Source organism: Lepus europaeus, chromosome 17 (assembly GCF_033115175.1).
Source record: "Lepus europaeus isolate LE1 chromosome 17, mLepTim1.pri, whole genome shotgun sequence".
Taxonomy (NCBI): domain Eukaryota; kingdom Metazoa; phylum Chordata; class Mammalia; order Lagomorpha; family Leporidae; genus Lepus; species Lepus europaeus.
In genome coordinates, this window is record NC_084843.1 from 62,553,446 (window position 1) to 62,576,874 (window position 23,429).

Below are 23,429 nucleotides of genomic sequence, written 5' to 3' on the forward strand. Positions count from 1 at the left end.
TGGCTCCAGCTCCTCACTCCATCTTCCTGGTGATGCAGACCCTGGGAAGTATTGGTTGATCAAGTAACTGGGTTCCTGCCACCCATGTGAGCGATCTGAATTGCATTCTCAGTTTCCAGTTTTGGCCCTGGCCCAGCCTCAGGTGTTGTAGGCATTTGTGGAGTGGACAAGCAGGTGGAAGCTCTCTCTTTGTCTCTCTGCTTCAAATAAGTGAGTAAATAAATAAATAAATATTTTTTATGTATCTGTATAGAAACTATAACAACACTGACTACTAAGGTAATTAAATGGGAAGAAATTAGGAGAAAGTGACATTAAGTACTAGGGAAACTTTCACTGCATCTATCTTAACTTTTTGCTTTGAACTGCAACTGTAGTATTACATAGTCAGAAATAAATTTAAAATCAGATAAAGAACAGATTTGATTTAAATTATTTTGTTTGCTGGATTTAAGAAACCAAGAGACATTTTTTATCAGAATTGGATGGATAAGTGTTTTATTCGGACATGTAATTGTTTTATTGTTTGACATGTATCTAAGTCACAGTGATTTACAAAATGTTTTATCATCTGTCAGTGCACTGAGTTTATCATCAAACCTTCCTAATTCAAGTTCTCTCACCTCAGGGTGGTTGAGTTCTCCTTCTTCTTCCTCATAGGGACCGCCAACGATGAATGCATCTGGAATGTTATTTGCTCCTGGAGCCAGTATATTGGCAATAGGCCATTTTTTGGGCCGGGGAACAGGTTCTCTTTCCCCTCCAAGCTTCAGAGTTCCATTCTTGAATAAAATGGGATAGTCTTTCTACATAAATAAATACCATATATCAGAAAAATTGTAAAGATTTTAAAATAGACCAAAAAATTACTTAAGTGTCTTTTCAGTGGAATGCTAGGTATTATCAAACATATCCTCTCATGATTTATGTAATTCATAAATTATAGGGAACTCTTTTATTGTCTTTGTGCTATTTTACAGCACAGTAACCTATAAAAAATAAAATATAATGCAAATTATTCGTGTCCACAGGTAGTGCAAGTGTAATTTGTTTTAAATTGTTAGCAAATTAATTTCAGCTTCCTGATGCCTATGTTTAGGTGACTTTTTTATATTCTCCCTTGACTTGGTTATCACATAGTACTGATGCCCTTACCAATTAGTGAAATAAAATCTTCAAACAAATTTTTATGCTTATATAACAGGCTCTATTATACTCACTTAAAAATTTTCCTTTAAAGAACCCTAAAACCTGACCGGGAGCTAAAAATATAGACATTTTCATATCTCATAAGTTATCTAACATATACTTGTAATGGGAAATTGATAAAAGATATAAATAGGAAGTTTATAGAAAAGAAAATTAGAAAATCCAATATTTAAATAAAACATGTTACACTTCATTAATAATCAGTAAAAGGCACAATAAACAATGAGATACCATTTTAAATCGCAAACTGGCAATGTCAGTTGGAAAATATCAAGTGTTGGTAATATTCTGAATGGAAATAGTATTCTTACACATAACTATGGAAGTGTAAATTCATACAACTGTTGAAGTGATTTTGCATCTTCTAATAAAGTTCTAAATCTAAATACGACAAACTCTTGGGCCGGCGCCGTGGTTTAACAGGCTAATCCTCTGCCTTGCGGCGCTGGCACACTGGGTTCTAGTCCCGGTTGGGGCACCGGATTCTATCCCGGTTTCCAGGCCAGTTCTCTGCTATGGCCCGGGATGACAGTGGAGGATGGCCCAAGTCCTTGGGCCCCACACCCGCAAGGGAGACAAGGAGAAGCACCTGGCTCCTGGCTTCGGATCAGCGCGATGCGCTGGCTGCGGAGGCCATTGGAGGGTGAACCAACGGCAAAAAGGAAGACCTTTCTCTCTGTCTCTCTCTCTCACTATCCACTCTGCCTGTCAAAAAAATAAATAAATAAATACGACAAACTCAGCAATTCCAGTTCTTCAGGGTAAACTTAAAAACCTTTTGTTAAAGAGGGACACTTCTGAAATAACAGAGAAAAGACCTGTGAAAATCCACTTCTAGGACAGAACCCAGAACACTTGCAAAAATCACCAAAATTAAGGATTTCAAGACCATTCAATGGGATAAAGACAGTCTTTTTCCCTCCATTTGCCCCCCACTTTTTTTTTAATGCTATAACTAATACTCCAACAGTATTTTTTCACTTTGTGTTGCTATGTGAGGGCAAACTATTGAAATCTTTATATATACTAAACTGATTTTCTGTATATAAAGAGAATTGAAAATGAATCTTGATGCGAATGGAAGGGGAGAGTGAGTGGGAAAGGGGAGGGTTGTGGGTGGGGGGGAAGTCATGGGGGGGGAAGCCTTTGTAATCCATAAGCTGTACTTTGGAAATTTATATTCATTAAATAAAAAAAAAATAAACCAATAGCTTGAACAGCAAAAAAAAATTTTTTTTTTTACACAAGTTGCTTTTGTGTTTCAACTTTGTTTATTGAGGAGTGAATGAGAGACTACTGTCAGTCATGCCAACGACACTTCACATTCAAGGGCTGGAAGCCCCCACATTTTTTTTAAGATTTATTTATTTGGGAGCCGGTGCTGTGGCTCAGCGGATTAACAGCCTGGCCTGTAGCGCCGACATCCCATATGGGTGCTGGTTCTAGTCCCGGCTGCTTCTCTTTTGATTCAGCTCTCTGCTGTAGCCTGGGAAAGCAGTGGAAGATGGCCCAAGTCCTTGGGGCCCTGCACCTGTGTGGGACACCTGGAAGAAGCGCCTGGCTCCTGGCTCCTGCTTTGGATCGGCACAGTTCCGGCCATCTGGGGAGTGAACCAGTGGATGGAAGACCTCTCTCTCTCTCTCCCTCTCTGCCTCTCCTCTCTCTGTGTAACTCTGACTTTCAAATAAATAAATAAATCTTTTTTTAAAAAAGTCTCTTTTTTAAAAAAAGATTTATTTATTTGAAAGAGTGACAGAGAGACAGTCTCCCCATCCCAGACACACATCCCATCCTCAGGTTCACTCCCCAAATGGCTGCAACAGCTAGGTCTTGGCCAGGCTAAAGCCAGAAGCTTGGAACTTCATCCCTGTCTCCCACCTGTGTGGCAGGGGCACAAGTACCTGGGCATCATCCACTGCCTTCCCAGGTTCAAGTGCTATAGATCCAACTTTATGCTAATACATACCCTGGGAGGACTCTCAAGTACTTATGCCCCTTCCTGAGAGAACTGAATTACTTTCTGGGCTCCTGGCTTTAAGTTGGCCCAGACCTGGCTATTAAGGGCATTTAGGGAGTAAACAAAAAGATGCAAGATCTCTGTCTGTCTGTCTTTCATATAAAATGAAGATAAATAAAAGAATTGAAATCAGGGTTACACAATTTCATTTTCCTGAAGTGGAGTCAAAAAAGAAATGAGGCTGCTTAAATGGAACTCAGACTAAGAGAAAAGTTAGTCTTTTTTACTGGAGGATCCTGAAATAAAAAAATAGAACTCTGGGGGCTGACGTCCTGGTACAGTGGGTTAAGCTGCTGCCTGCAATGCCGGCATCCCATACAAGCACCAGTTGGAGTCCAGGTCGCTCCACTTCTGATGCAGCTCTCTGCTAATGCACCTGGGAAAGCAGAAGATGCCCCAACTACTTGGGCCCATGCCTCCCATGTGGGAAACCAGGATGGAATTCCTGGCTCCTCACTTCGACCTGGCCCAGTCCTGGCCATTGTGGCCATCTGGAGAGACAAGCAGCAGACTGACAATCTCACTTTCTCTGTCTCTCCCTCTTACTCTGTAATCCTGCCTTTCAAATATATCTTAAAAAAAAAAAAAAGCCCAGAAATATGGATTTATTAGGCAAAAAAAGAAATGGATCCTTTTAAAAAAAAAGATTTATTCATTCATTCATTCATTCATTCATTTGAAAGGCAGAGAGAGAGATCCCATTCCCTGGTTCATTTCCCAAATGCCCACAACAGGGCATTTAGGCCAGGCCAAAGCCAGGAGTCAGGAATCCCATCCAGGTCTCCCATGTGGGTGCCGAACCCAAGCACTTGGGCTGTCATCCACTACCTCCTAGGTGCATTAGCAGGAAGTTGGATAGGAAACTCAGAGTATCTAGGACTTGAACCAAGCACTCCAATATGGGACACGGGCCTCCCAAGCAGAGGCTTACCCCTCTGCACAATGCCAGCCCCAAAAACACACCTCAGATCAGGCGTTGTGGCACACTGAGTTAAATATCCCAGTATAGGTACTGGTTTGAGTTCCAGCTGTTCCACTTTCAATCTAGCTGTCTGCTAATAAGCTTGGGAAGGCAGTAGAAGATGGCCCAAGTCCTTGGGCCCCTGCACCCATGTGGGAGACCTGAAAGAAGCTCCTGGCTCCTGGTTTTGGATCGGCTTAACTTTGGCTGTTGCAACAGTTTGGAGAGTGAACCAGAGGATTGAACACCTCTCTCCTTCTCTGTCTCTACCCTTCTCTTTAACTCTTTCAAATAAATAAAATAAATAATTTTTTAACTTTTATTTAATGAATATAAATTTCCAAAGTACAGCTTATGGATTACAATGGCTCCCCCCCCATAACTTCCCTCCCACCCGCAACCCTCCCCTTTCCCGCTCCCTCTCCCCTTCCATTTACATCAAGATTCATTTTCAATTCTCTTTATATACAGAAGATCAGTTTAGTATATATTAAGTAAAGATTTCAACAGTTTACCCCCACATAGCAACACAAAGTGAAAAAAATACTGTTGGAGTACTAGTTATTGCATTAAATAAATTTTAAAAATACAGTAAACAGTGCTCTCATTTAAAAAAAAAAGTATTGGAAATCTCTTATCCAATAATTCCCATATCTAGAAATTTGGCCTAAGAAAATTAAGAAAAAATTTCTATAATAAAGGACTATACAAAATTCACAACATATGCATAGAAATAATCAATGAAAACATACAAAAACTTGGCAGCTTTTAAATGTTATATATTTTCCACCATAAATATATATTAATATAAATTATATGTAAAATATACCATGTATATAATGAGTATATTATACATATAACATACACTAGCAGAGCAATGCTTTGAGTGAAATCTTAGCACGTGAGGAGGAGATGACCATATGAATGCAGACATGTTTGAATCCATCTAAGTATCTGGAAGTCAAACTTTACCTCTCCAAGCGATGGAACTTGTAGACCAACCATGTAGTTTTGCAGCGGCCCTAGAGGAATGAAGGACTCTGGCACAGAGTAGGCAGCCTCTAATGTGACCTTCAGTAGATTGCCCCCTAAAACTTGAGCTGTAGTCAGTAATGGCTCTGCCACAAATACTTTAACTGCAAGACTGCACTGCTGTAAAAGAACAAAATGATGCAGCATTTTCATCAGATGCCCTCCCTTTTCACATCATCTCATTTGTATCTCATGTCATTGTTTAGGACATACAACCCAGAGGATTGAAATAACTTTCTTCAGGTTCCATGAGTTGGAGTGAGAATCAAAACAAATTTTTTGTATCTCTCATTCTGTTATACAGAGGTAAAGTGTGTATGCAAATACATATAGAAGAAGAATTGGAAGATTCTATACTGAAATATCAATAGGAGCTTCATATGAGTAAGTCAGAACAGGTGTTTCTATTGCTACTCCGTATTTTATGATTACTTTCATAATTTAAATGTAGTACTTTGTCATAAGAAAATATTTTTTTCAAATATATCTATAACCTTCTATATAAAGACATATAAATGTGGGGCCAGCTCTATGGCCTAGCAGGTAAAACTATCGCCTGCAGTGCCAGTATCCCATACCGGCACTGGTTTGAGTCCTGGCTACTCCTCTTCTGATCCAGCTCTCTGCTAAGGCCTGGGAAAGCAGTAGAAGATGGCCCAAGTCCTTGAGCCCCTGAATCCATGTGGGAGACCCAGAAGAAACTCCTGGCTCCTGGCTTTGGATCAGCGAAGCTCCAGCCATTGCCGCAATTGGGGAATGAACCAGCGGATGGAAGACCTCTCTCTTCCTCTCTGCCTTCCCTTCTCTCCTAACTCTTTCAAATAAATTAATTAATCCTTTTTAAAAAGACATATAAATGTGTGTAAGTGTGTATGTCCAATATTTTTACATGGGATACAATACAAAGGAGGTTTTAAATCTGTATTGATTGCTAATTACATGCAATTACTATAGCTCTAGGCATATACAGATGAAGATGACATGGTCCCTTTCATCAGAAAATTCATGTTCTAGTTCCACGATTTATGACAAATACTGTAATAGAGAATTGCACAAGATGTTCTAGTTGAGGAGTACCAAGAAGGTAGTGAGTAATTAATTATTAGATTGTGGAAAGTAAGAGATAGTGACATCTGAGTTGACTTTTACAGATGAGTAGGAGTTAGCAAACTGGAGAAGCAGAAGGAGCAAAAACAAAATAACTCTGTATAAAAAGAACAGTCTATGTAGAGGGGGACTGAAATTGTATGGTGGAGACAGTGCTGTGGTCCAGAATGTTGAGCTGCAGCCTGCAATACCACCATCCCACAGCAGAGCATATTCCACTCCTGTCTGCCCCACTTCTGATCCAGCTCCCTACTAATGCACCCTGGAAAGCAGCAGAACGTGGCCAAGTACTTGGGTCCCTGCCACCTATCTGGGAGACTCTGATGGAGTTCCACGCTCCTAGCTTCAGCCTAGATAAGCGCTAGCTGAAGTGACTATTTTGGGAGTGAACCAGCAGATGGAAGCAATCTCTCTCTCTCTCTCTCTCTCTGGCACTCTGTCTTTCAAATAAATAAACAAAATCTTTCAAAAAATAAATAGTATTGCATATTCAGTTCATGTGTGAGTAAGTAGTTCAGGAGTCTATAACACAAAATACAAGAGGGGCTGTTTGCAGTATCAGCATTCCATATGGGCACCGGTTCAAGTCCAGGCTGCTCCACTTCTGATCCAGCTCTTGGCTATGGCCTGGGAAAGCAGCAGAAGATGGCCCAAGTGCTTGGGCTCCTGTACCCATGCGGGAGACCCGGAAGAAGCTCCTGGCTTCAGATCGGCTCAGCTAGGTCCATTGTAGTCAATTGGGGAGTGAACAAGCAGATGGAAAACCTCTCTCTCTCTCTCTCTCTCTCTTTCTCTCTCTCTCTCTCTCTGCCTCTCCCTCCTTGTGTAACTCTGACTTTCAAATAAATAAATAAATCTTTAGAAAAAAATACAAGGAGAGGAGTGCATGGAGATGAGGTTGAAGAAGTGGGAGACTCCCATGATGAAGAATGTTTACCTGCTAAGGAATCTGGTCCTTAACATGTAAGCAGTGGACAAATTCATGAACCGCACTGTACTAAGTAGATATAGGATGATTTACATTTTTTCTTTAAAGCTTTATTTATTTATTTGAAAGTCAAAGTTACACAGAGAGAGAGGAGAGGCAGAGAGAGAGAGAAAGAGGTCCGCCATCCGATGGTTCACTCCCCAATTGGCCGCAACAGCCGGAACTGCGCCAATCCAAAGCCAGGAGCTTCTTCCCGGTCTTCCACGTGAGTACAGGAGCCCAAGGCCATCTTCTACTGCTTTCCCAGGCCATAGCAGAGAACTGTATCGGAAGTGGAGCAGCAGACTTGAACCGGCGTCCATATGGGATGCCAGCGCCTCAGGCCAGGGCGTTAACCCACTGCACCACTTCGCCACAGCGCCAGCCCCAGGATGATTCACTTTTAAATCACTATACAAGCAATGTGAAGACTCAACTGGAGGAAAACAATAACAGGTATAAGACTACTCATAATGATCCAGATGAGAGGGCAAGCGCTGTGGCATAGCGGGGTAAGCCGTCGCCTGCAACACTGCCATCCCATTGGGTGCTGGTTTGAGTCCTGGCTGCTCCACTTCCAGTCCAGCTCCCTGCTGATGCACCTGGGAAAGCAGCAGAAGTCCCAAGTGCTTGGGCTCCTGCACCTAGGTGGGAGACCTGGATGAACTTCCCAGCTCCTGATTTCAGCTTGGCCCAACTGTTTGCAGCTATTTGAGGAGTGAACCACAAGATGGAAGATCTCTCTCTCCCTTTCCCTCTATAATTCTACCTTTCAAATAAATAAAATAAATCTTTTTTAAAAAGCTAAGATAAAAAAGTCAAAGTAAGTTTGAGGCAAGATTCTGAGTTCAGTTTAGGAATGGTGAGTTTTAGGTGCTTATGGGATATCATCATAGAGAAATCCAGTAGGTGGCTGTAAACTCTAGAATTCAGGAGCAGGCTATCATGCCCCTAAGTGTGTTAGATACTTTCATATACTATTTAATACAGGGCATAGCTCAGAACACAGACCCACGGCTCAGACTTCAATACACATACCCTTGGCCAAAGTAACCTATGCCTACTGTATGCCCACATGGCCCACACAATACCACCATTTTATCACATCAGGTTATAATCTATGATACAGATATTGTGGGCTCTTTGAACGTGGGACTCTGCATTACTTTTTTTCCCAGAACCCAGCACTATATGTTCTGTGCAAAGATGCCCAAAGAACAAGATTTTTTTTTCTTTTTATTTATTTATTTTTTTGACAGGCAGAGTGGACAGTGAGAGAGAGACAGAGAGAAAGGTCTTCCTTTGCCGTTGGTTCACCCTCCAATGGCCACCACGGTTGGCACGCTGCAGCCGGCGCACCGCGCTGATCTGATGGCAGGAGCCAGGTGCTTCTCCTGGTCTCCCATGCGGGTGCAGGGCCCAAGGACTTGGGCCATCCTCCACTGCACTCCCTGGCCACAGCAGAGAGCTGGCCTGGAAGAGGGGCAACTGGGACAGAATCTGGCGCCCTGACTGGGACTAGAACCCGGTGTGCCGGCGCCGCAAGGCGGAGGATTAGCCTAGTGAGCCACGGCGCCGGCCCCAAAGAACAAGATTTAACGCAACTGAACCTTAATAGCAGACAGACTTGTTAGATTAAATAGTAGGTCGAGGAGACGGTGCTGTAGTATGGGAGGTAAAGCCTCTGCCTGCAGAGCTGGCATCCCATGTGGATATCGGTCCAAGAACGTGGGTCCCTGAACCCACATGGGAGACCCTGATGAACCTCCTGGCCTGGCCAACCTCAGCCTTTGTGGACATTTGGGAAGCAGATAAAACATTCTCTCTCTCTCTCTCTCTGCATTTCTGCCTTTCAAATAAATATTTTTTTAAAAGATTTATTTATTTATTTGAAAGTCAGAGTTACACAGAGAGAGAGAGAGATAAAGAGGTCTTCCATTTGATGGTTCACTCCCCCAGATGGCCGCAATGGCTGGAACTGCGCCAATCCGAAGGCAGGAGCCAGGAGCTTCTTCCGGGTCTCCCATATGGGTGCAGGGGCCCAAGGACTTGGGCCATCTTCTACTGCTTTCCCAGGCCATAGCAGAGAGCTGGATAGGAAGTGGAGCAGCCGGAACTAGAACCGGCGCCCATATGGGATGCCTGTGCTTCAGGCCAGGGTGTTAATCTACTGCACCACAGCACTGGCCCATCAAATACATATTTTTTTTTAAAAATGGCAGCCTGAAATGGTCAGAGTTGAATCTTTGATTACCTTAACACCTGGTCGAAGATTTTCTAAAGGTGAGCCCGGTACAGGGTGCAATGGGACCTTCATTTCAAATGAACTTTCTCCTACAAATAGAAGAACAACTTGAACAAAAGAAGGCAAACACAAATGTGCTCATTTTCTTCCCAAATCCTTCAAATTCATTGAGGCTGATTTTGCATTTCTCTGGAGCGAAATTTTATGATTTTTGCTGTTTCTGCTTTTGAGCAAATCACATCTGACCTTCCAGTAAAGGAAGAAGGTCCACCACAGCCTGACCAAGAACCAAGGTCTTCTCATCTTTCTGTTTCTTTTCCTTTGGTAAAACTTCACTCATGGTTACTAGAAAAAAACAAAGAAAATAAACATTTTTAACTCATCCATTAGAAAAGCAAATGTGCAGCAAGCAAAGCACTGTCAAAGAAATTTAAGAAAAATGAACTTTAAACCTGATGAGGCACTAATATAAGTGACTCCTGGTGGAAAGTACTAAACCATTCAGAGACTTTCAAACTTTTTGCCTGTAAGTTACAAGAAGAAATGGACTGTAATATTATAATCATGTACATGCACATATATAAAAGCAACTGATATATGTGATTATATGACATAGGTCATATGTTCTTTTTTGTTTTTCTTTTCTTTTTTTAATTGTCATATGTTCTTTAAAAGATTTATTTTATTTGAAAGGCAGAGTTACAGAGAGGCAGAGGTAGAGAGAGAGAGAGAGAGAGAGAGGTCTTCCATCCAATGGTTCACTCCCCAGATGGCCGCAATGGCTGGAACTGTGCTGATCTGAAGCCAGGAGTCAGGAGCTTCCTCTGAGTCTCCCACACAGGTACAGGGGCCCAAGGATTTGGGCCATCTTCCACTGCTTTCCCAAGCCATAGCAGAGAGCTAGATGAAGTGGAGCAGCCGGGACTCAAACGGGCACCCATATGGGATGCCGGCACTGCAGGTGGCGGCTTTAACTGCTATGGCACAGCACCGGCTCCTCATAAAATGTTAATCTTCACTAGCTTAAAGCCCTTAGGTATTTTCTATTTTATTTGATATACAAAAAATTATATACCGGTCATGATTCTCCTCAATCAATGACTAAAGAGTTACAATCTTTTTTTTTAAAATAAAGATTTATTTATCATTTATTTGAAAGGCAGAGTTATAAATAGAGAGGAAGAGACAGAGAGACAGAGAAAGGAAGAGATCGTCTATCTGCTGGCTCACTCCGCAATTCGCAGCAATGGCTGGGGCTGTGCTATGCCAAAGCCAGGAAGCTGGGACTTCTTCTGGGTCTTTCCATAGGTGTAGAGACCCAAGCACTTGGGTCAACCTCTGCTGCTTTCCCAGGTGCATTAGAAAGGAGCTGGGACTTGAACCAACACCCATATGGGATGCTGGCATTGCAGGCAGTGGTTTAATCCACTATCCCACAATGATGGCCCCATGACTAAACAGTCACAATCTTAAGTTTGAAGGACACTGTTCTAGATTTTTACATACTGCCTAGCAGACCTAGGAGTGCTCCCCAGACCACAGGTTTTCCACTGCAGAATTACTGTTTGTGTTTAATACCAATTATGAAAAATTTAAATATACAAAAATAGTATAATGAATACATACAAAACCATCACCTAGATTCCACAGTTGTTATGATAATGTCATAATTTAAATGTGTAAAAACAGCATTAATTAATTCCTTAATTCATCTAATATCCAGTCAATATTTAACATTTCCCAATTATCCCCAATTCATTTGGTAGCTGGTTTGTTCAAACCAGGATCCAAAGACATGTTGCATGTGGCTGGCTGGCATCTTAGGTTTTGTAACATCCTCTGCTTTCCACATACTTTCTGACACTGATTTGCTGAAGACACCAGGTTGGTGGTTACACAGAATGTCACAAATTCTGGATCTGTCATTTTTCCCCCTCATGGTGCTTGTTTTACAAACCCTGTCTTTCTTAGGTACAGCTTTTAACATTTTCAGAAAAGATAAAGCAAATTTAATAATACATTTGTGGGGCTGGCACTGTGGCGCAGCAGGTAAGGCTGCTGCCTGTGTGCCAGCATTCCATATGGGCACCAGTTCGAGACCTAGATGCTCCACTTCCGATCCAGCTCTCGGCTATGGCCTGGGAAAGCAGTGGAAGATGGTCCAGGTCCTTGGGGCCCTGCATCCATGTGGGAGACTCGGAAGCAGCTCCTGGCTCCTGGCTTCAGATCATTGCTGTCATCTGGGAAGTGAACCAGTGGATGGAGGACCTCTCTCTCTCTCTGCCTCTTTGTAACTCAGCCTTTGAAATAAATAAATAAATCTTTAAAAAGAAAAAAAAAACCACATTTGCCCATGTGGTATGTTACCAATTCCCACGTGGTATGTTTTGTGTAATCTGCATGAAAATGGCATCAAAATGTAATTTTATTTCCCTTATTAAACTGAGTTTTTTGTATGTTTAAGAACCAGTTATGTTCCCTTTTCTGCGGACTTTTTATATCCCCGTCATATGTTCTGTGCATTTTCTGTCAGATTCTTGGTGTTATTCTTGCTGAGATACAGGTGGCTCTTAATTGTATCCCAGTTTATGGCTTGTGTTTTAAAGTTGAGGAAGCTTTTTAAACTATGCATTCAAATTCTTCCCCCCCCACCACAGGGAATTTATTTATTGAGCACTTATTTAGAAGTGTTAACACATCTAAGTTAAATATTCACTTACAAGTTTTGTCACTATCCTGTCAAAGGACATAATGGAAAATATTGCACAGAACTTAAGCATGGAAACAATAATTAACAAAATATCTAGCAACAAGTATATGCTTTACATTTAAAAAATTAGTCCAAACAAAATAATCTGAAACATATCTATGACTTAGAAGTCTTAAAATGTTATCTTGGCCAGCGCCGTGGCTCAACAGGCTAATCTTCCGCCTTGTGGTCCCGGCACACCGGGTTCTAGTCCCGGTCAGGGCGCCGGATTCTATCCCGGTTGCTCCTCTTCCAGGCCAGCTCTTTGCTGTGGCCCAGGAAGGCAGTGGAGGATGGCCCAAGTGCTTGGGCCCTGCACCCGCATGGGAGACCAGGAGAAGCACCTGGCTCCTGCCTTCGGATCAGCGCGATGAGCCGGCCACAGCAGCCATTGGTGGGTGAACCAACGGCAAAGGAAGACCTTTCTCTCTGTCTCTCTCACTATCCACTCTGCCTGTCAAAAAAAAAAAAAGTTATCTTGTATTTTATTTGAGATTTTTTTTTATCTTTTTTTCTGCTTTTTTCAAAATGTCACTGTACAGAGTTCAAATGGCCTCTAAAACTACTGCCTTAAAATTGGTGGCTTTAAGTAACAGAGGTGTGATTTGAATTCACAACAGAGCTTTCTAAATTGGCAACAGTACAGGCATATGATTTTCTCTAGTATCCAGTATCTAGTATTCTGGCTCTCCCTTGGCTGAGGAATACAAATCTAGACAGTTTCCTAATGCTGCGACAATGCCCTAAAATGCTTTGACAAAAGTTGGCATACTTCATTTTATTTGCCAATATTGATAACACTGGGCTAAATAGAAAATGAAGAAAATAAAGTTGATGGTAACAAACAGTAGTTAGTTAGCTCTGGACATGGAACTTTCAGAAAATGCATTCAAATTCTTTAAGAGTTATAAGACTACTTGTTTCATGTTGGAGAAGCTTCCCCCACACCAAAATTAGTCCAATCAGTTGTCAAATTTATATGTATAGATGCTTATGATATTTCCTTATTATCTTTTAGTGGCTACAGTCTGTGAGGATATCCCATTTCATTCATAACATTGGTACTTTATATCTTTTACTTTTCCTTTTTTTGGGTCAGTCTTCTTAGAGATCTGCCAATTCAGCCAAAGTCTTCAAATAGCAAGTTTTTAATCAATTTTCTCTGTTATTTTTCTATTATCTTTTTTAAAAAAAAAGATTTATTTATTTATTTATTTATTTGAAAGTCAGAGCTACACACAGAGAGAGGAGAGGCAGAAAGAGAGAGGTCTTCCATCAGATGGTACACTCCCCAATTGGCCACAATGGCCAGAGCTGCGCCAATCCAAAGCCAGGAGCCAGGAGCATCTTCCACGACTACCACACGGGTGCAGGGGCCCAAGGACTTGGGCCATCTTCTACTGCTTTCCCAGGACATAGCAGAGGGCTGGGTCGGAAGTGGAGCAGCCAGGTCTCGAACCGGCGCCCATGAGGGACGCCAACACTTCAGGCCAGGGCATTAACCCACTGCTCCACAGCACCAGACCTTCTATTATCTATTTTATTGATTTTTCCTCTTTATTTTTTTTCTTCTTGCTTTTATTTTTTTTTCTTTTTTTTAAAGATTTATTTATTTATTTGAAAGAGTTACACAGAGAGAGGAGAGGCAGAGAGAGAGAGAGAGAGAGAGAGAGAGGTCTTCCATTCGTTGGTTCACTCCCCAGATGGTCACAATGACTGGAGCTGTGCCAACCTGGTGCCAGGAGCCAGAAGCTTCTTCCGGGTCTCCCACGTGGGTGCAGGGGCCCAAGGAGTTGGGCCATCTTCTACTGTGTTCCCAGGGCATAGCAGAGAGCTGGATCGGAAGCAGAGCAACCGGGTCTCCAACCAGCGCCCATATGGGATGCCGGCGCTTCAGGCCAGGGTGTTAACCCGCTGCACCACAGCGCCAGCCCCAAAATCTTTTTCTCTTAATTCTTTTTTTAATTTTTTATTTATTTCTTTATTTTTTGACAGGCAGAGTGGACAGTGAGAGAGAGAGACAGAGAGAAAGGTCTTCCTTTGCAGTTGGTTCACCCCCCCAATGGCCGCTGTGGCCGGCGCACGGCACTGATCCGAAGCCAGGAGCCAGGTGCTTCTCCTGGTCTCCCATGTGAGTGCAGGGCCCAAGCACTTGGGCCATCCTCCACTGCCTTCCCGGGCCCCAGCAGAGAGCTGGCCTGGAAGAGGAGCAACCGGGACAGAATCCGGCGCCCCGACCAGGACTAGAACCTGGTGTGCCGGCGCCACAAGGCGGAGGATTAGCCTATTGAGCCGTGGCACCGGCCTCTCTCTTAATTCTAACATACGTAATCTTGGTTAGCATCTACTGATTGATTGCCTTTTCTAGTTCACTGTGAGTTCTTGGAATGATGTGATTTTTCAGTTGAAACTTGGGCTTTTCCTATTATGAAATTTTTTATCTAACTTAAGTCTTCAGTTTTAGTTGGCTTTTTCTGGTAACACTGCAACAAGGGGAAGAAGGTACTGAAACATCATTTCTACCAGGCACATTAGCAGGGAGCTGAATTGGAAGTCAAGCAGCTGGGACCATTCAGCTTCCAGTGACACCTGAGTGGGGAAGCGTCTTAAGACTGGAGTTCTTGTTACTTCTTCAGTGACACTGTGATGGGTATGGACTCTTTACCCCTGGATGATGGTGAAATTTCTGACCATAACTTGGCCTCTTGAGACACCACCTCGGTGGTGAGTACAAAGACACCTTGTTACTGACATTTCAGAGTAGAACTCCAGGTTTGATATGTAGTCTCCATTAACATTATATCGAGTAGGAGGGGCGGTTGTAATCAAAGGGGAAAAAAGCCTTGAATCCTTGATTGGTCTTCTCTGATAATATTAGGTAGTTGGGGTACCTCATAAAAGTTTTCTGAGGGCGGAAGTCTAGGCTTCCCACTTAGCTTGGGTGAGTATGGTTTCCATGTTTTCTGTTTGTCTCGAGTACAGAAACTGCTATCTAAAAGTTTTCTGTCTTAATAGACTGCCCCTTTCCTGGTCTTTGGCCAAAGGGAACAGAGTTTCATCAAACTTTTTTTCTTTTTTGGTCTATACTCATTGGAGTTTCTAGGATACCAGCTTCTTCAGCTTCCAGTCTAGGATACAAAACACAAAAAGAAACCCCAAGAACTCATCAACATGTCATTCTTCAGTTTCCAAGTTTTCTTTTTTCTACTTTTCAAAGTCTCATTTGTTTTATTCAGGGTTTATGGTTGTATTTAATGGTAGGAATAGACAAAAGTACATTTACTCCATCTTCTCTGAAGGAGAAGTTCTATTTTTAATTCTTTCTGATTACTAATGAATGCTCTAAAGATCAAAAATGAAACTCTAAGTATTTCTTTACTTACATCCCACAAGTTTTGATATTTGGTGTTTTACTATTGATTGATTCTAAATGCTTTGCAAATTTTTATTATGATTTCTTCTTTGCCCAATAAATAAGTGATAAATGTTTTAAATTTTTCAATAGAGTTTTTGCTATCTCTTTGTTACTGATTTCTAATTTTGTTGATTTATTTGTACTTCATTCAGAAAACTTGGTCTATGTGCTATTCTTTTGTAAATGGCAGATCTTGCTTTATGCCCTAGAATGTGCTTCATTTTTATTATATAAATGTTTCTTGAGTGTTTTAAGAAAAAAAACATATAAATATATAATATTGTTATATATATATAACATATATAAATAAATATATAAAACATATATTATGTATAATATTGTTATATAGTTATATATGTAGTTTATATATATATTGTTTATATATATTGTGTATACATAACATATATTTACATATATTGTTTAATGGCTGGTGCAAGTATGTCTACTAATTCCTAGAGATTTTTTTCTATACGCAGTATCTAGACAGATGCTACTGAGTAGATTTTTCCCCCTAGTCCATTCTTTTTGAGAGTCTTGGCTTGTGATGGGGAGGTAGTCTCAGTCTCAACCCCCCTAATCTACGGTAGCTCAATGTCTTCTGTCCTTGTAGGAGAATTAAAGCCCAAGCACCCAGGTTGTCAAATATTTCTCTTTCCCACTACACCATCAACACCATATACATACCAATGGCAGGTGTTCAAGATTTCCAGTTTCAGTTCCTGATTTGCTTCTGGGAACAAAGAGATTGTCCTTTCTTTCTCATGGCTTCAGTAGCATGTTTAAAAGACTATTTCAGTTCTGCTTTTGCCATCCAGTGAGCTATGGAATCAATCAGGCCTTTCCTCTTATTTTGGGTGACAGGACAGAACAGAGACAAAAAAGAGAGCAGAGAGAAAGAAGGAGTAGGAGAGAGAGAAAGAGGGTGAGCCGGATGCCTCCTTCCATGGGTGACTGATTCCTAGACAGGATGGAGCTAAGAATCACTGTTCTGGAGCAGTATTGCCTAGCAGTCAGCTGAGACTCTTAATCCAAGGAGCTGCTTCCTAGCCAACTCCCTTGGCAGTTGTGAATTTGGTGATATAGGGTAGGGCCCTGAAGACTTGGTCCCAGAGCAAGTGACTCTTGTGGAATGAAAGTTATGGGATTAGAATACTACAGAATCCAAAATACTATATAGATTCCCAGGTCCCATCTCTCTGACTGTGGGCAGTTATCACAGAAGATATGCCACTGAAAATTACAAAAATAAATAAATAAATAAAGCATATGAATTAAAACAAAATAAAAAAGTCTCAGACTAGCATGTAAGTACAGGAACAAATGACATTAGGGATAATACTGTGCATGTGGAAACTGTAAAGATGTGGATACAAAAACCATCCATCTGTTCATGCATTCAACAAAATTTTTGAGCCCCTGTTATGTCCCAGATATTTCTAGGCACTAAAAACTATGGAATAAATAAAATTCAGCCCTTATTTCAAGAAGCACCTTTTTGAGGTCGGTGTTGTGGTGCAGCCAGTTAAACTGCTACACGTGACGCTGGTATCCCACATGAGTGCCAGTTTGAGTCCCAGCTGCTCTACTTCTGATCCAGCTCCCTACTAATGCACTTGAGAAAGCAGCAGAAGATGAGCCAAGTGCTTGGCTCCCTGCCATCCATATGGGAGATCCAGAGAGAGCTCCTGGCTCTTTACTTCGGCCTGGCCCAAACCTAGCTGTTGCAGCCATTGGGGAATGAACCAGTGGATGGAAACTCATTCTCATAACAAAAAAAGCACCCCTTCTATCAAGAGAGGAAAATAGATAATGACTACACATTATGCTGAGTATACAAAAGAACAGGTACAGTTGCCAGATAAAATACATGATGCTCAGTTAAATTTGAATTTCAAATAAAAAATAAATAAGTTTTAAAAATATGTATGGGGGCTGGTGCTGTGGTGCAGTGGGTTAGAGTCTTGGCCTGCAGTACAGGCATCCCATATAGGTGCCAGTTTGAGTCCGGGGTGCTCCATTCCGATCCAGCTCTCTGCTATGGCCTGGGAAAGCAGTAGAAGATGGCCCAAGTGCTTGGGCCCCTGCACCCGTGTGGGAGACCTGGAGGAGGCTCCTGGCTCCAGATCAGCACAGCTCCAGCCAGTGTAGCCATCTGGGGAGTGAACCAGCAGATGGAAGACCTCTCTCTTTCTGCCTCTCCTTCTCTATCTCTGTAACTCTTTCAAATAAATAAGTAAATCTTAAAAAAAAAAATTAGTAAGTAATGGTGACTGCTGATAGAAGCAGGTAGGAATCAAAGTATACTGCACTACTCCTAGAGTAAGGAGGCAAGCTATGTTGAACTATTCTAACAATGTTTACTATATACCCTAGAATCTCCTTATAACTAACATTTTTAGGAACACAGTTACTTACAGAACACGGGTTTGTGGGCAATGTCATCTAAAGTGATTCCTCCTTCAGGATTGAACTCAAAACTGCTGGTGAAGTTGTATTTTGCAGTTCCTTCTGGAGAAACAGTGATTTTTGCAGAATCTCCCAGAACCACTTGATTGAATTCTGCACGAATAAAGGTAACTGGAGTTTCCCCTTTAAAGCCTTTCTGTTGGTAAAAACATATCACTTTAAAATTAGAATTTTCCTGTACATCTGATGATTCATCTTGACTTGGGCTAAATAGCATTATCCATTTACCCATATCACGAACACAAAAGGGGCAAGCAAATGCCGTTAAGTTGGAGTTTAAAAAAAAAAAACAACTGTGTTTTATCTGATTATTAAAGTAGATGGTGGCATATTTGAAGAACTGAGAAAATTACATAGGAAAATAAATGATATGTAATAACTGACAAATAAATGCTATTAACATTTTAGTATATATTTTCAAGTGTTTTATGTGACTACATATATACATTTTGAAGCAAAGTGGAGCTCATTAACTTCATCTTCTAGAATGAGCTTTATAAACTCCACAATAATGAATATTTTGTCGTTTCATTATTCTCCTAATTTTTAAGTTATGCCATACTACTGTTTTATTATTTAAATTCATCAAATGAAATTAATCGTAAGAGAAATTGATAGAACACAGATCCTTCTGAGGAGAAAGGGGAAAAAAGAAATCACATATGAACTGTTGTCCAAGAAAACTAAATCCTCTCCTTGTTTCACCCTGTTATATTTAGCACTTGAATTTCCAGGTACTTTGGACACATAGAAGTGTGACTGATTATGGATCAACAACAAGAGATACTGAGGAAAACCAATAATCCTAGAGGTAGACAATTCCTCCTACTGATGCTCACAAACCAGGGATTTTATAGATTTCCAAAAGCAACTTTACCACATCATATCCATCTGTCACAGTGATCTGCACGAGTCTGCCTGTTGCTGGCACCTGCTCCATATCAGCAACTGGGCAAAGCTCCTCTGGACTGCTATAATTCCTGTAAAGAGAATGAACCTGACTCCTCATGTACCAAAGCTTTGTAAGTACCCACATTACACCATAACCAATACCAGGGAGAACCCAAAGAAATGCCAGAGTTCAGCATTTTTTGTTAACTCCATTCTAACCTTTGCTGCTGGATAGGCAGTGTTATAAGGAGCTACTTGTAAGGATAATTCCACAAGATAGTGCTAAAATGATTTTTTTTTTTTTGGACAGGCAGAGTGGACAGTGAGAGAGAGAAAGGTCTTCCTTTTTGCCGTTGGTTCACCCTCCAATGGCCGCCACGGCCGGTGCGCTGCAGCCGGTGCACGGCGCTGATCCGAAGCCAGGAGCCAGGTGCTTCTCCTGGTCTCCCATGCGGGTGCAGGGCCCAAGGACTTGGGCCATCCTCCACTGCACTCCCGGGCCATAGCAGAGAGCTGGCCTGGAAGAGGGGCAACCGGGACAGAATCCGGCACCCCGACCGGGACTAGAACCCAGTGTGCCGGCGCCGCTAGGTGGAGGATTAGCCTGTTGAGCCACGGCGCCGGCCAGTCCTCTATCTTTTTAACAACAGCACTGCACAAATTAGGCCTTCGCTAGCCTTCTGCTACACTGTGACCTGTCTGTCCAACTCCAATTTCTTCTTATTCTAATCCATCCTGCTTGTGTCAGAATTGTTCACTACACAAGCGTTTATTACGCTAGGCACTGTGGTAGGTACTGAGGATGTAAGACATATATGTAATCTCTGTAACCTCAAACAATTTAAGATCTAGCAGAGAAGAGAGACAGATACATAGACCAGGACATAGCAGAGAGATGGATCGGAAGCGGAGCAGCCGGGACCTGAACCGGTGCCCATATGGCATGCCGGTACTGCAGGCAGCAGCTTTACCCATGACGCCACAGTACAGGCCCCATCCATTTTATTTTTTAGGAATACTTATTTTTTATGAAATGTCAATGAAAATGAATTTATAAACTTTTAATGTTTATAAGGTAATGTTTATAATCTTTATAGACTGTAATCACAGGTAATTTTCTTTGATTAGGAAAAATTTTATTGTATATATGTATGTATTGTATACATGTATGTATAGACACATCGTGCACTATAATCAATTCATGTTAAGACATTTTAAAAGTTATCCACAGTGATGGTTTTAAATCATTTATGTTTTACATGTTCTAAACACTTAAGTGATGGTGCTGGCGCTGTGGCATAGTGGGTAAAGCCGCCACCTGCAGTGTCAGCATCCCATATAGGCTCCAGTTAGAGACCTGACTGCCCCGCTTCCGATCCAGCTCTCAGCTATGGCCTGGGAAAGCAGTGGAAGATGGCCCAAGTCCTTGGGCCCCTGCATCCACATGGGAAGACCCAGAGGAAGCTCCTGGCTCCTGGCTTTGGATCAGCCCAGCTCTGGCCATTGCAGCCAATTAGTTAGTGAACCAGCAGATGGAAGACCTCTCTTTCTCTCACTGCCTCTCCTCTCTCTGTGTAACTCTGAATTTCAAATAAAATAAGTAAACCTTTAAAACACACACACACACACACACACTTAAATGACTTAAAAGGGATCACATTTTCTCACTGAAAAATATTTTTTAAGTATTTGTAGAATGTGCATGCACTTTTATATGTTTTTTTTTCAGTTATACGAGTTTCAGGTATTTCATAAATACAGATTTAGGAGCACAGTGATATTTCCCACCCTACTATCTCCCTCACCCATGCTCCAACCCTTCTCCTCTTCTCTATCCTATTCCTACTCTTAATTTTTACAAAGATCTACTTTCAGTTAACTTAATGATCCTAAGGTTAACCCTACATTAAATAGTACGGGGATGGGCACTGTAGCACAGCAGGTTAAACTGTCATCTGCAGTGCGGACATCCTATATGGGCGCCAGTTCGATTCCTGGTTGCTCCACTTCCCATCCAGCTTCTGCTATGGCCTGGGAAAGCAGTGTCAGATGACCCAAGTGCTTGGACCCTTGCACCCACGTGGGAGACCCAGAAGAAACTCCTGGTTCCTGGCTTCGGATCAGCCCAGCTCCAGCCATTGCAGCCATTTGGGGAGTAAACCAGCAGATGGAAGACCTTTCTCTCTGTCTCTACCTCTCTGTCTGTAACTCTGCCTCTCAAATAAATTCTTTAAAAAAAAAATAGTACAAAGCAAAAAACACTCTTCTTCAACAGAACAGAAAACAGTTTACAGAAGCTGTAAACAGTCATCGAATCTCAAAATGTCCGTTTCACTCCAATATACTACATTTTAGGTACTCTGTTATCCGAGATCAGGGAAAACTTATGATAGCTTTTTTTTTTTTTTTTTTTTTTTTTTTTTACAGGCAGAGTTGGACAGTAAGAGAGAGACAGAGAGAAAGGTCTTCCTTTTTCCGTTGGTTCACCCCCCAAGTGGCACGCTGCGCTGATCCGAAGGCAGGAGCCAGGTGCTTCTCCTGGTCTCCCATGGGGTGCAGGGCCCAAGCACTTGGGCCATTCTCCACTGCCTTCCCGGGCCACAACAGAGAGCTGGCCTGGAAGAGGAGCAACCGGGACTAGTACCCAGCAACCCAACCGCGACTAGAACCCGGGGTGCCGGCGCCACAGGCGGAGGATTAGTCAAGTGAGCCAGGGCACCGGCCACAATAATTTCTTTACCCAGTCATCAGTTGATGCACATCTGGGTTGATTCCCTATCTTAGCTATTGTGAAGCGAGCTGCAATGAACACGGGGATACAGATAGCTCTTTCATACGCTTTTATACCTCCATTTTAGTGAAAAAGCAAACAGAGCTTGAGAAGTCTGTCACCTTGGGAGTAGTCATACATACAGCAAGGGAGTGCTGAAGTGGGGCCCTAGCTGGATTTGAGCTATGTGTGGGTGTACATGCCTGGGAAATCCTGGGGGAGGTGACCTAGGACTAGCAAAACAGACTAAAATGAAGGACGCGGCTGCAGAGCGAAGATTGTAAAAGGGTGGAGGGGCCTGAGCAGGCCGATAACCATCGTAACAAAGTGCAGATCGGCTCTCACTGTCTCGTTCCCCGAACCAATGAGACACTCAAGACCTTAGGCTCCAGCAGCGCAGTCAGCCTCTCCCGTCACCCAGGCCGCGTTCTGACTTAGCGGGTTTCGAAGACCCCAGCACGGGGCCACGTTGACGCTGCTGCGGTATGCCTCCTCCACCCCTCCCTGCCCGGCTCTACGTGAGAGAAGCTGCCCATCCAGTTCGAATGTTGCCCTGCCAGGAGTGCCTCCCGGTGCACGTCACACCTCACTCGCAGCGTTTTACCAGAAGCTGCCTTGTTTATGAGGGCCGGGAGTGCGCAAGAGCGTGCCTGCGCAATGACTGCACGACCCTGAGCAAATGCCCAACCTGTCCCAGCCTCAGGTTTGCCTTCTGTACAATGGAGCACACGTCGTTCGACCTATTTCGCACGCGTTGCGACTATCCCCCGGTAACATCACTAGGGCGAAGGCAGCCCCAGCACCAGGCCTCGTCGGCCAGAGGCAATGAACGCAACACAGCGGACCTGCTCCAAGTTAAGGTCCAGGCCGGCGAGGCGGGCGCTCCTGTCGCCCCTCTCTGAGGCTTGCGGCAGCAGCCAGTCCAGTCCGAACCAGGCTGGAGGCAGGGGGCGAGGCTCTGGGTCTGCTGCCAGGACTGAGCGGGCTGCCAGGCCAAACCAGAAGGCAGGTTCAGGCGGGTGTGCGCCTGAGGAGCCCGGGCTGGACACGGAGAGCGGGCGCCAGGCGGGGCGAGGGGCGTTCCGGTCTGAACCAGTTGCCAGCCTGATCTTCGCGGAGGGAGCACCGTGTGGGGGTGACGAGGGTCCGGAGTGGGAGGCCAGAAGACACGGTTTCTGAGGAGGAAGTTAACTGTCTTACCTGCGGCTGCCGCAGTAATGTTTTTCGTATCTATAGTAACCAACGAACTCCCGCGAGAACTTACTTCCCGCAGCCAAGACTCGCGATAACATTCCCGGGAAGGGAAGCGGGGTTGGGGCGCTAGGTGGGTCTCTGCGCCTGCGCCCTGGAGCCGGCGCGCCGGCCACGGCCTTCCTGACTCGTTCTCGCGTGGGCGCTGGCGCTGCTTTCCGTGAGGTGCAGTTTTCCACCATTCAATTTTACCTTCTCTCATATTTCAATATTCCTCCATGATCAGGAGAGGAAAACCAACAGGAAATTTATTTAAAGAAAAAAGTATTAAACGGATCTGGAGACATTAAATCTTGAGCGAAAAATGAAGATGAGACTATTTTAAAAGTGAGCTTGACTCACACCCTGT

General features: G+C 42.9%; 1 protein-coding gene across 7 annotated transcripts in view; it reads right to left on the bottom strand.

Moving 5' to 3' along the window:
- CFAP70 (cilia and flagella associated protein 70) overlaps positions 1-23,087 on the bottom strand; it is an 89,505-nt gene extending 66,418 nt beyond the window's left edge. For 5 of the 7 annotated variants that reach the window (XM_062214703.1, XM_062214704.1, XM_062214702.1 and 2 more), the window contains exons 1-7: positions 23,030-23,087; positions 19,046-19,148; positions 18,118-18,304; positions 9,785-9,883; positions 9,548-9,627; positions 5,160-5,339; positions 624-806 (exon numbers count right to left, since the gene is read on the bottom strand). In XM_062214703.1, the coding sequence (XP_062070687.1) occupies positions 624-806; positions 5,160-5,339; positions 9,548-9,627; positions 9,785-9,883; positions 18,118-18,304; positions 19,046-19,108 (792 nt within the window). In that variant the 5' untranslated portion in view covers positions 19,109-19,148; positions 23,030-23,087. Of the gene's footprint in view, positions 1-623; positions 807-5,159; positions 5,340-9,547; positions 9,628-9,784; positions 9,884-18,117; positions 18,305-19,045; positions 19,149-22,674; positions 22,752-23,029 lie in introns of those variants that run through there. The other 2 variants (XM_062214700.1, XM_062214699.1) reach the window with 2 other exon arrangements.
- Between the last annotated feature and the right edge of the window lie 342 nt (positions 23,088-23,429).